The sequence below is a fragment of the Hemiscyllium ocellatum genome, chromosome 45 (genome assembly GCF_020745735.1).
Source record: "Hemiscyllium ocellatum isolate sHemOce1 chromosome 45, sHemOce1.pat.X.cur, whole genome shotgun sequence".
In the NCBI taxonomy this organism is placed as follows: domain Eukaryota; kingdom Metazoa; phylum Chordata; class Chondrichthyes; order Orectolobiformes; family Hemiscylliidae; genus Hemiscyllium; species Hemiscyllium ocellatum.
This window is the reverse complement of record NC_083445.1, coordinates 16761951-16774970: the sequence shown is the minus strand read 5'-3', so window position 1 is coordinate 16774970 and position 13020 is coordinate 16761951. Positions and strand designations below refer to the sequence as shown.

The 13020-nt window shown below is 43.7% G+C and overlaps 2 protein-coding genes across 3 annotated transcripts in view; both read left to right on the top strand.

The window, feature by feature from the left end:
- The window catches only part of LOC132835831 (adhesion G protein-coupled receptor E2-like), a 49094-nt gene extending 40049 nt beyond the window's left edge, over positions 1–9045 (top strand). For both annotated transcript variants that reach the window (XM_060854926.1, XM_060854925.1), the window contains 3 exons: positions 1601–1769; positions 3346–3447; positions 7378–9045. In XM_060854926.1, the coding sequence (XP_060710909.1) occupies positions 1601–1769; positions 3346–3447; positions 7378–7401 (295 nt within the window). In that variant the 3' untranslated portion in view covers positions 7402–9045. The remainder of the gene's footprint in view (positions 1–1600; positions 1770–3345; positions 3448–7377) is intronic.
- A 130-nt stretch (positions 9046–9175) lies between these two features.
- The window catches only part of LOC132835830 (adhesion G protein-coupled receptor E3-like), a 76616-nt gene continuing 72771 nt past the window's right edge, over positions 9176–13020 (top strand). Inside the window, exon 1 of the mRNA XM_060854924.1 lies at positions 9176–9302. Within this exon, the coding sequence (XP_060710907.1) occupies positions 9272–9302 (31 nt within the window). The 5' untranslated portion in view covers positions 9176–9271. The remainder of the gene's footprint in view (positions 9303–13020) is intronic.

Genomic DNA, 13020 nt, shown 5'->3' with positions numbered 1-13020 from the left:
GAGTTTGAAATGTTAAATGTTAAAACTCCAGGATTTTGACCCAGCAACACTGAGAGGACAGTGGTATATTTCCACGTCAGAGCATTGAGTGGCTTGGAGGGGATCTTGCAGCTGTCTTTTCCATGTGTCTGCTGTTCTTATCCTACTCGATGGTAGTAGCCATGAGTTTGGAAGATGCTGTCTCAGGAGCCTTGATGAGTTTTTTTTTATTCACTCATGGGGTGTGGGCATCTCTGTGGGTAAGCATTTATTGCCCGTCCCTCATTGCCCATTTAGTTAGGAGTCACATTGCTTTGTGACTGGAGTCACGTGTAGGCCAGACCAGGAAAGGATGACAGATTTCCTTCCATGAAGGACATAAGTGAACCAGATGGGTTTTTCCAACAATTGGCAATGATTTCATGGTCATCATTAGATTCTCAATTCCAGATTCTTTATTGAATTCAAGATCTACCATCCACTGTGGCGGGATTTGAACCGATGTCCCCAGAACATTACCTAGGGCTCTGGATGCAAGTCCTGGGCCTCCTCCACCGCCAAACCCTCACCACTTGACATCTGGAGGAAGAACTCCTCATCTTCCACCTTGGGACCCTCCAACCATGTGGGTTCTATTTGGGTTTCACCAGTTTCCTCATTTCCCCTCCCCCCACCTTATCCCAGATCCAACCCTCCAACTCAGCATCACCCTCCTGACATGTCCATCCTCCTTCCCACCTATCTGCTCCACCCTCCTCCTATCACCATTACACCCACCTTCATCTACCTACCGCATTCTCAGCTACCTTCCCCCCAGACCCAACCCCCTCCCATTTATCTTTAAGCCTCCTTGCGCCACGGACCTCATTCCTAATGAAGGGCTTATGCCCAAAATGTCGATTTTCCTGCTGCTCGGATGCTGTCTTTCGGATGCTGTCTTTGGATTAATAGTACAATAATAATACCACTAGGCCATCGCCTCTCCAGTTTTTGGAGTGCATTTTCGAGCTGGTATGGCTGGTTGACTTTTAACTGCTTTTTGAAATGCTCAAGTATTGCAAGCAAGCTATTGAGTTCCAGGGCAATTAGGGATAGGCAGTAAATGTTAGCCTAGTCAGCATGTTCCAGGAACAAATCGAAGTAACTACTCCACAGCCACAGCTGAAACCTCATGACCTACTCTGAACTGGTCATGTTAAGAGGCCTGGATGATGTTAAAAATGGCCAGCATCATCCCGCTTTTCCTTGCAATGTCAGAGTGTTAGTCATAGGAGAGATTAAAGTTGAGAGACATATCACAAGGATAACAGCCAGGCTAAAATAGTTAAAGCATGAGACTACATTATGTAGATGAGGCTTTTAGGTTCTCGAGTTCAGTGCAGTATTCAATTGGTCTGTGTTTACCTCCTTGAGTCTGGTCAGTGATCTACTCTCATTGCTTGTTTGCTTAAACCTGGGTATGGATTCTGAGAAAACATGAAGAAAAGCCAAACTGGGATGTAGACAATTGAAAGCATATTTAGAAATCTATAAATAAATTTCTATCGTTGCAATGAACAATATTAAGATAATCAGTTAAAGCAGTGTGTTCTGAGTTCTTTGCACCTTCTGCTCTTTCCAGGACTCTAATATTTAAAGCCACTGCACAAGTGTTTGTCTTGGGTTGCACCTGGCTTCTTGGCCTGTTTCACTTTCAGGCTTCCAAGTTGGTGACAGCCTACTTATTCACCATTGTCAACAGTCTACAAGGAGTTTTTATCTTCATCATCCTCTGTTTATTAAACCGACAGGTAAGGGACATGCTCCAAAAGAAGATCATGGGGGACATTGGGGAGGGCAATGAATTGTAAATAAGGACCCACTGAAAAGCCATGGGGTGGGGGGAATTCATCATGATTGACAGGATAGGAAACCAATGGCAAGTGTTGGCAGGTGGGGGAGGAACAGCTGGAGGTAGGATGTCATGTGGTGATGTCTCCCGGAATATGAAACAAAACCAGAAAGTGCTGGAGAAACTTAGCAGGTCTAGCAGCATCTGCGGAGAGAAGCAGAGTTAACATTTCAAGCCCATCATTTGCCTGTTAACTGGAGAACCTTAGTGAAAAACTGTGAAGGTTTACCCAGCCAAAGTAGGGCATTTGGTTGTCTTATCGCTTGCCCAACAATGAGGGCCTTGATTGGTTGAGCCTGGAGTGATGAGCTTGCTGTGCTTTTCCAGTGCCACACTTTCTGACTCTGATCTTGAGCACCTGCAGTCCTCACTTTCTCCTGGTGTAATTTCTCCTTTAAAACTCAAGTAACTGTCAAAGTTGCTATAAGCTGCTGCATGGCATTTGTGACAACGGAGGTTTTTGTAAACTAACAACCTGGAGTGTATTACCACTGCAACACTTTCAATGTAAAATACAAAACAAATTGGTAAAAGCATTAGTCATACCCCATTCAATTTTAACCTGCATTAAAACCAGTATATGGGCTGAATTTCTAAACCTTCCTCCATCTTCCACACCTCCCTCTCTTCTCACCTCTTCCTTCTCTCCCCTCGTCCTAGCTGCCATCCTCTGCTTCAATCTCTCCCCTCTTCTCCTACCCCCTCCCATTTCCTTTCTCGTGCTCCTCCTCTCCACCTCATCTCCTACACTCTCATCTTCAGTCCCTCTTTCTCCACTCCTCTCTCCTTCTCCTGTCACTTGTTGTCCTTTCTTCTTTCCACTTCTCAACTGTCCTCTCTTACTCCTCCTAGCCTTCACCAAGCTCTACTCCACACTTATCACCTCACTTTCGCTCTCTTCCCATCCCCCTTCCTTTCCTTTCTTGTCCTTCTCCAAGTAATCCTTCCCTCCTCACTCCCCTCTCTTACATCTCCACCTCTCCTCTCCCCTCCTCTTCTCTCATTTCTTCCCACTCCTTTCTTCCATCTTTTCCCATGTATTCCTTTCCTTCCCTCTACAGTGTCCATTTACCTCACTACAGCAACATTCTGTACCCTCACTCAATGGTCAACCCGCCTTGTTCATTTTCTTGAAGTGCTACAAATTTCAGTTAAAGATATTTTATTTAAAGTAAGAGATGGTGTCGCAAGCTTGCTGGATGAAAACTGGATGGGCTGCTAAAACTCTCCTACTGCTGTGGAGGCAAACAAGGAAAAGGAATAATGAATCCCAAACCCATCAACATACCATTGGGCAGGACAGGCTCTGAGTGAAGAGGCAGGAAGCAGTGAGTGTGCCAAAGGTCACAAAACGGAAAGTCTGACGTGGATTATTAAAGAGACAGGGGTATGGCTTCTCTCAAACAAGTTCTTTGAACATAAAACAAATTCACCTTAACTGAAGCACATCTTTTGTCTGTGACTTGTGGCTAAAGGTGAGAGATGGATACTGGGCTTGGTTCAACAAGCTGTGCATGATCAGGAAGAAACCTGGCTTCACGGATTCTGGATCTAACAGTGTGCCATTGACCACCTTGGTAAGTAGGCCATTGGTCAAGTGTCTTTGATCATGTGGTTTGATGCCTAACTATAAGTTTAGGTTTGAAATAGTTTGGTTCAGGGGAATGCAAAATTAAAAATGCTTAGTGCTGTGGAGCCTCCTGGGAAGCACTGCTGTACTGTCCTGGTTGGAATTAATTTAGTTTTGTTCCCTCTGCTTCTGATTGCAGGTTCCGGTTGTTCATTGTAGTGGCTGGTATATTAGGTCTAGCTCTATGTGTTTGTTGATGGAGTCCGTGGATGAGTGCCATGCTTCTAGAAATTGTCTGGCTGTCCTGTGTTTGGCTTGTCCTATTATTGTGTATTGTCTCAGTTAAATTTGTGGTCCTTATGTGTATAGATACTAGGGACAGCTGCTCATGGTATTTAATGGCTAGTTGATGTTCATGAATGTGGATCACTAGTTGTCTGTTAGTTTTTCCTAGAAAGTGTTTTTGTGCAGTCCCTGCATGGATTCTTGTACACCATGTTAGTCCTGCACATGATGGGTATTGGGTCTTTTGTTCTAGTGAGTTGTTGTCTGATTGTGGCTGTCATGAATCTGAGTGGTCAGAGAAGTCTGGCTGTCAATCCCTGTGCTCTCAAGACTCTCTCATTCTGGAGCATTCTAAGTCGCAAGGTTGTTGCAGTGTCCTAGCACTCTTACACAACAGAGTGTAAGCCATGTCTTGTGTTACCAGGCTTGCTCAGCCATCCGGCTCATTCCAGAGGCAATAGCCTTTGACCTTGAATTTAACGCTCAGCAATAGACACTGGTTGGGTATTTACCCAGTAAGAAAAGGGAGGAGCTTTTCATCCATCAGTCAGACAATGGCTTGCCACCTTCGATGTAAAACATGTGACTTGTATGGAGGTTTTACTGAGGTATGGAGTGGAGCCCCAATACCTCAGTCGGTAGAGCATCTGACTTTCAAAGTGGGCAGCATGGTAGCACAGTGATTAGCACTGTTGCCTCATAGAGCTAGAGACCCGGGTTCAATTCCCGCCTCAGGAGACTGACCGTGTGGAGTTTGCACATCCTCTCTGTGCCTGCGTGGGTTTCCTCCGGGCACTCCGGTTTTCTCTCACAGTCCAAAAATGTGCCGGTGAGGTGAATTGGCCATGCTAAATTGCCTGTAGTGTTAGGTGAAGGGGTAAAATGTAGGGGAATGCATCTGGGTGGGTTGCCCGTCAGTGTGGACTTGTTGGGCTGAAGGGCCTGTTTCCGCATTGTAAGTAATCTAAATTTACATAATATTGTCATCCATCCTTTGCCTTTAATACATTTTTGAGGATGAGGCAACAATGAAATTGTTGAGCGATCATATTCTGAGAGTACGTCATTGAAATGCACAGAGGAAGCAATGGCATCATAGTAAAGATACCATCATGGTTCACTATTGCCCTTTTGGAAAGAAAATCAGTCTTCCTCAGCTGGCCTGGCTTACAAGTGACTCCAGACCCACTGCAACGTGGGTGACCTTCTGAGATTAGATTAGATTAGACTTACGGTGTGGAAACAGGCCCTTCGGCCCAACAAGTCCACACCGACCCGCCGAAGCGCAACCCACCCATACCCCTACATATTACCCCTTACCTAACACTACGGGCAATTTAGCTTGGCCAATTCACCTGACCCACACATCTTTGGACTGTGGGAGGAAACCGGAGCACCCAGAGGAAACCCACGCAGACACGGGGAGAACGTGCAAACTCCACACAGTCAGTCGCCTGAGTCGGGAATTGAACCCGGGTCTACAGGCGCTGTGAGGCAGCAGTGCTAACCACTGTGCCACCAAGTCTCTTAATGCAGGGACAATTCGGAATGAATAAATGCAGGCCTAGCCAGTGACACCACACATGCCCGTGAGTGAACTCTTGCTTACTCCTTCCTCTAGGATCAACCTAAGAATGGTCTCTTCACTCCTGAGCTTACTCTGCCAGGAGTATCACCCAGATTTCCGAAGTGCAAACTGTCCAGTTTTTGTGTGGCTAGAGTTTGGATAATGCAACTGCAACAAGACACAATCCATTCTAAGAAAATGCTATTGAGGCATGTGTCCAAGTGTACAGTCATGTATCAGAAATGCCTCAGTAAGTCACAGCCATGACATCATTGCTGCTTACATTGGCTTCAGCGAAGGTCCTCAAAATGTGCCAGTTCCTGTTCCATGACTAAATATATATGTCACTACACCAGTGTGTATTAACTCTTCAATGACATTTGTTTACTGCAATGAGAAAGTGTGGATGTCAGTTTTGGCCTTTCTGGAAGTCAAAGGGGAAGGAAAGGCCATTCAGCCCATCGAGACAGCTCCACCATTCAACAAAATCGTGGCTGATCTGATAATCCTTGACTCCCATTTTCCTGCCTTTTCCCCATAATCCTTCATTCCCTTGCTGACTAAAAATCTGTCCATTAATATACTTATTGACGTGGCCTCAACAGTCATCTGTGGGAAAGAACTCCCTAGATTCACAAACTTCTGAGAGAAGAAATTCCCCTCACCCCTGTCTTGATGACCCATTATTCTGAGATGGTGCCCTCTGGTCCTTGATTCTGCCACAAGGGGAAACCACCTCTCAGTATCTACCCTGTCAAGACCTCTAAAATGTTTCAACGAGACATCATCTCATTCGTTTAAATTCCAATCAATACAGACCCAATCTCAGCTGCAAATGTGTTGCTGGTCAAAGCACAGCAGGTTAGGCAGCATCTCAGGAATAGAGAATTCTCAACCTATCCTCATAAGAAAATCCTTCTTTACCTGGGATCAATGTAGTGAACTTCCTCTGGACTGTCTCCAATGCCACTCTCCCTTCTACTTACACAAAATAATCCTATTCTTCAAAGATTGCAGACCCCTAACTGATTTATTACATCTTGCCATTACTTCTCAGGACATGGGTTCTGGCGGGCCTGACTTGCAAAAATGTTACTGGATGAGGTTTCTTTAAATTCTTTTTAAAGGATGTGGGTGTCACTGGCAAAGCCCTGCGTTTATTGCCCATCCTCTTAATTGCCCTTGAATTAAGTGGCTTCCTGGGGCCATTTCAAAAGACAATTAAGAGTCAACACATTGCTGAAGTCGCATGTAGGCCAGACAAGGTACAGCCGGGAGATTCCCTTCCCTAACGGATATTAGTGAACCAGATGTTTCTTTTTAATATAAAGTTGCTAAATGTTGTCATTATTGAGGCTAGCTTTAATTCCAGATGTTGTCATTAAGTTTAAATTGCAGCTAATGTGGCAGACTTTGATCCCACATGGCAGTAGGGTGAATTTGGGTTTCTTGATTCTAATAACATTGTCACCATACCATGGCCTCCTATATCAGTAGACATAAATATCAAAAGAAGTTGCTGGAGAAACTCTGCATGTCTGACAGTATCTGTGGAGAGAAGATGAGAGTTAATGTTTCGAGTCCGGTGAACCTTCCTCTGAAACAAGAGCAGTACAGAGGCTCAATGCTTAGAATCACTGCCTCATAGCACCAGGGACCCAAGTTCGATTCCAGCCTTGGGTGACTGTCTGTGTGGAATTTGCACCTTCTCCCCATGTCTGCGTGGGTTTCCTATGGGTCCTCCCGTTTCCTCCCACCGTCCAAGGGTGTGCAGGTCAGGTGAACTGGCTGTGCTAAATTGCCCATAGTGTTCAGGGATGTTTGGCTAGTTGCATTAGTCAGGGGTAAATCTATACCAATAGGAAAGGGGGAATGGGTCTGAGTGGGTTATTCTTCGGAGGGTCAGTGTGGACTTGTTGGACCAAATGGTCTATTTCCACACTGTAGAGATTCTATGATGAACATTGGATTTTCAGCATCCACAATACTTTGTTTTAGCTTTATCTTATTCAAAAGTAGAAATGTGGCTATATTTTAAAACTCACCCTTTTTGGTATTTTTATTTCATACATCACTGTTTTTCAGTTATCTCAACAAGAGAGGATTTAAGGCATCTGGTGTCAGAATACATGCCTCAGAGTGGCATTATCACAGCTGCAAAGTGGATGAAGAAAGAAAAGCATTTGTATAGCCACCACGGATAGATGACGATGAAGCACTAAACAGGCGGGCTTGAAATGGTCCTTGCCATTTCACCAGCAGTCCTGGAAGATAAGAGGCTGATATCTGGCTTCATTGTTTGTACAGTAGACACCTCTAGGGAAAAAAAAGTCTTGCCTTGCACCCACTGACACAGAGAATCATTGAAGACCAGGGCACTGCCACCTGGCTGACCACGTTTCAGATTGCCTTGGCTGGCACTAAGTCGATGCCTTCTTTTAGGACCTGTCTTCCTTGTATATCAACCTGTAGAAAAGCCGATGGTGGAGCCAGCTCTTGACAACAACTCATCTATCTCCATTCCTTCACCCTCTGCAAATATTTTCAGTTCAAACAATGGTCCAGTTTAGTTTCCTCTGAAGCAACCTCCATCCCCCGGAGCCCCCCTCCTCCCCACCTCCACCCCACCCCCCCCCTTCCCCCCCCCCCCCCCCCCCCCCCCCCCACCACCACCACCACCACCACCACCACCCCATTTAGCTTGCCTCCACCACAATCTCAGGCGATGCACTCTAGACCTAATCCTCATCCTCCGGTTCTCAAACCTCCAGAAAGCAGAAATGTTTTCTCCCCTACAGGCGAGACTGAGGCCTCATAGGGCCCTTTCCCATGGATGTGGAAGATTCCCTGCTCATATTTTGCAAAGAATCGTGGAGTTCTCCTCTGGGCCAATATTTCTTTCCTACCCAGTTAGTAAAAAGAAAGTGGTTGATTTGGATATTAGCTCATTGCTGTTTGTGGGAGCTTGCTGCTTTACAACACTGAATTAACTGCTGAGGTGGTTCATTGGCTGTAAAGCAGTTGCGTGATCACAACAGGTGCTATGTAAGTGCAAGGTCTTAAAGTCTTTCTTCCATCTTGATCGATAAAGGTTAGCAAGCCCATCCCCAATTCAGATTAAAGAAGATGCTTCCCTGTTTTAGAATCATGGAATCACACAGCATGGAAACAGACCCTTCAGTCCAACCAGTCCACTCCAACCATGTTCCCATAATAAGCTAGCCAGCATTTGGTCCATATCTCTCCAAACCTTTCCTATTTGTGCACTTATCCAAATGTATTTTGAATGTTGTAACTGTACCTGCATCCGCCACTTGCTCTGGCAGTCATTCCACACATGAACCACTCTCTGGATAAAAACATTGCCCCTCATGTGCTTTTTAAATCTTTCTTCTCTCATCTTAAAAATATTCCCCTGGTTTTGAACTCCCCCACCCAAAGGAAAAGACTCTTGTCATTCACCTTATCTATACCCCTCATGATTTTATACACCTCAACCTCCTTTGCTCCAGTGAAAATAGTCCCAGCCTTTCCAGTCCATTTCTATACCTAAAACTTTCCATTCCCTTCCATTGTTATTTTAAATAAAAGACCTTACCATAAGATAGTCATTCAAGACTAATCTGTAGCGCTCTGTATGTCTTATTTGCTTAGAGTATAAAGCAAGCTCCAAGTTTAACCTTTTGACCAAAATTTTGCACATTATAGTCACCAGGTTTATCTTTTCTGCAAGCCGTTGTTTTGAACTGTGCATAAAGGCTGTAAATATAAAAACGTAACAGTTCCTGAAAAGTCTGGTCTCTATTAATGTTGCGCAGTTTTAAGAATTGTCCCACCCTGATTATTATTCATGCTTCCTGATATAGGGCCAAGCTGTCTATAAATGAAGAGATTGTTAGCAGACGCTGGTTTTAAATCAGCGCTATACTGTATTAAGTAATTGGATCGATTCTGCAAGAGCCTTAAACTTGAGAAAAGTATGGAGCGGGGATGGTACAGTCAGGGATTGAGTAAGTATTCCTTTTTTGAGCCAAAATGTGATTATTAAAAAAATGTGATAAAGAGAAAGCTGCTTTCTGCAGCTAATACCATCTCCTCACTCTCCTCTATTCTAATAAGTTTTCTATCTGTTAATTAACCATAACAATAATATTCCAGTGTGCTTTGTGCAAATTGGCTGCTGTATTTCTTGCACTACAGTAATGAATACAAGGTTACAAACTCTGGGAAGTCCTGAGGTTGCAAAAAGCACTCTGTAAATGAGAAACTTCATTTATCTATTATTGAACTATTTGTTACATGTGACCATCTCTCTGTCTGTTGTGTCAGCTGTGGCTAAGTTGATAGCATTTCTGCCAGTAAATCAAAAAGTTTGGGGTTTGAGTTTCACTGCAGGGGTCTGAGCGCACAAGTCTGAGCTGTCACTCCAAGGGCAGTACTGTGGGAGTGCAGCACTATTGCAGAGCCAAGTTTCATCTGCCTGGTAAATGTCAGAGGACCCCATGGTACTCTTTTGAAGAAGAGCAGAGAAGACATTCCATGCACTCTGTCCCATTTTAGCCTCAGCATCATTAAAACAGATTTCCTGGTTATTAACTAATTGCTGGTGTAAGGGCAGGCTGCGGGGAAATTTGTTGCCACATTTCCCAAATTACAATCAGTGACTTTGCTTCACTGGATGTCAGAACATAAGAACTAAGAGTTGGCAATTCGGTCATTTGAACCTGCTCTACTATTCAATGAGATCATAGTGGTCTTCTCCTTTCCCATACTATCTGCACACGCCTTATGGACTGAAGAAAATTGAGCGATCTTAATAAATCATTAACTAACCATTCACATCTTCCTGGGTAGAGAATTCCAAATTCTGAGGTGGCCTGATGTTGTCAAAGGTGCTATATAAATGCAAATCATTGTTTATCTGTCAGCTTAACAGGAGTCATGGACTCTTCTCAAAGTCACTCATTCCTTTGGCAATCTATTGTCATGTTTAAAATACAGGTTGGAGACACCTCCTCTGCTGTCAGTGCATTTGCAATTCTTCGCTGTTGCACCTAAACAAACATCACTTTTAATGTGGTGTAGATGTTTTAATCAACTTCTTCATACCGGTTATGACATACCTCAGACTAGAACCTGAACCTTCTGATCCAGGGGGTGGAACATTACCACAACACCGTGAGACCTTTCCGTATAAAGAAGTGGACGAATTCAAATATCACCACACATTTTGTGCAGGGAAGATTGTGACTCACAAACTTGACTAAGTGTTTTGAGGAAGTACATGTTCTTGATAAGGATTTTAGCAAGGCCTTTTGTAAGGTCTCTAATGACAGACCAATACAAAAGCTGTAGTCAAGTGGGATTGGCGGTGAGCTGGTAAGATGGCTTAGTCATAGAAGACAGAGAGTAACAGTGGAAGGGAGTTTTTCAGATTGGAGATCTGTACCTAATAGAATTCCACAGGGATCGATGCTGGCTTTGCTGTTGCTTGTAATATATATAAATGATTTGGAGAGGAATGTAGGTGACCTGATTAGTAAGTTTATGAACAACACAAAGATCAGGGGAGCTACAGAGAGTGAGGAGGATTTCCAGAGGATACAGCAGGATATAGATAGGCTGGAGAATTGGGTGGAGAAATAGCAGATGGAATTTAATCCATACATCTATGAGGTGGTGCATTTTCAGAGACCTAATGCAGGAGGGAAGTAAACAGCAGATTCCTTAGTAGCATCAACATACAGAGGGATCTCATCTACAGGTCCACAGTTCCCTGAAAGTGACAACACAAGTGGATAAGGTAGTCACAAAGGTATTGAATAACCTGCTGATGGTGATGCCACCTGATGGTCAGTGGGCAAAACTATCTCATGGTGTGTTGTCAGTCATCATGATTTAGACCTATTCAAGCATAAAGAGAACTTCCTGTCTTAATCTATTTACCTGTCTTGGGTCCATTTCACTTAATAAATGCCTAACAAAAATCATTCAGTTGGCTTTCTCTTTTGGGGAAGAGAATTCTGGATATCCATTACTTGAGTCATCTCAGAAGAGAAAATATTTTAAGTGCTACTCACTTGTTCTAGATTGTTCTCATGAGAGGAAATACACGCTTAACCCCTTGTGTCAGATCTCCTCAATAGATCACCCCTTAATCAGTTTTATTTATTTGTTTGCAGGATCTAGATTTTGCTGGTTAGATCAGCATTTATTTCCAGTCCCTAGTTGCCCTTGAGAAGGTGGTGGTGAGCTGCTATCTTGAACTGCTGCAGTCCGCATGCTGTAGGGATACCCACAGTGCTGTTTGGCAGTGGGTTCCAGGATTTTAACCTAGCAACACTGAAGGAACAATAACATTTCCGAACCAGGTGGTTTGTGACTTGGAGATGAACTTGCATCTGTTGCCCCTTGCCTTTCTAAATGGTAATGGTTGTGGAAGGTACTTGATAAGCAGTCTTGGTGAATTTCTGTAGTGCATGCCGTAGATGGCACACACCGCCTAAGCATTGGTAGTGGAAGAAATGAGGGAATAAGTGGATGTAGTGCCTATCAGGTAGACTGTTTTGTTTTGGATGGTGTCAAGCTTCTTAAATGTTGTTAAAGCTACACTGATCTAGACAAGTGGGGAGTATTCTATCGTACTTCTGACTTGTGCCTTGTAGATGTTGGGCAGGCTTTGGGTATCAGGAGGTGAGTTAGATGACATTTAACACCTAGCCTCTGATCTGCTCTTGATTTCTTTGTACACTTTGGAGTATACAACCCCAGACTTTGGATCCCAGCTTCAAAATGTAACATTTATAGCTCTGATCACTTCATATGCCACTGCCCCTCTGCCTTGCCCCCACTCCCCGTCTGCCCTGCACGGACCTCTTTGAGATGCAGAATTCTGAATTGAACCCAGTACTTTCATACTTGCATATGCACTAGCAGTGTGTGAAAGGTTGCTGAGCAGTGACCAGGAAGGAAAGCATGACTGATATTCCCCTTCCTCAGAAAATTGAAGAACTACTCTGTTTAACAAATACACAAGGGTCACTAAGATGCCTTTGCATTCCCTGGCTATCTCATGTGGAAATGTCCATCCCACATAAAGAAGTCCTTAGCTGTTTTTACTTTGCCAAATCTTTAACCTTCATTCTTTTTCCACTTGGAATCGAACCGCCCAATGTATTTTTCTCTCAGGCAAGCTCCTTAATAGTATTTCAATACGTGGAGGCAAATCTATTTTTAAACTGCGTTGAGTAACACAGGAGCATTTGACTGTAGAGAAACAACAAGGAACATTCTCCCACGTAATCGTCAGCTGTAATGGTTTGGGAGTGGCAGGTATTTCTTTATGCAGGTTCAGAGTTTGTTTAGTAAAACATATTTCAAACAACAATGAACGGAAACAGGAACTTCCCACCTTCTCCGTAAATTTCTGGAATGGTTTGTTTATGGTCTGCTTATAGTTCGACAGTGAAACCTACACATAGACCAAATACCTAGCTAGCCAGCTCTGAGAAATTGCACTTGCTCCCAACACTTAAAGACAAACAACTTCAAGAATAGAGCAAAAAAAAGGAGCATTAGGACAGTTCCTCCCTTGAGCTTACTACATCATTCAATAAGATCATGACTGAGTTCCATACCTCAACTACTTCCTTCCACACTGTCCATTCCTGTTCAAATATTGATCCATCGCAGCCTTGAATTTACTAATTGATATGACCATCCGCAGCT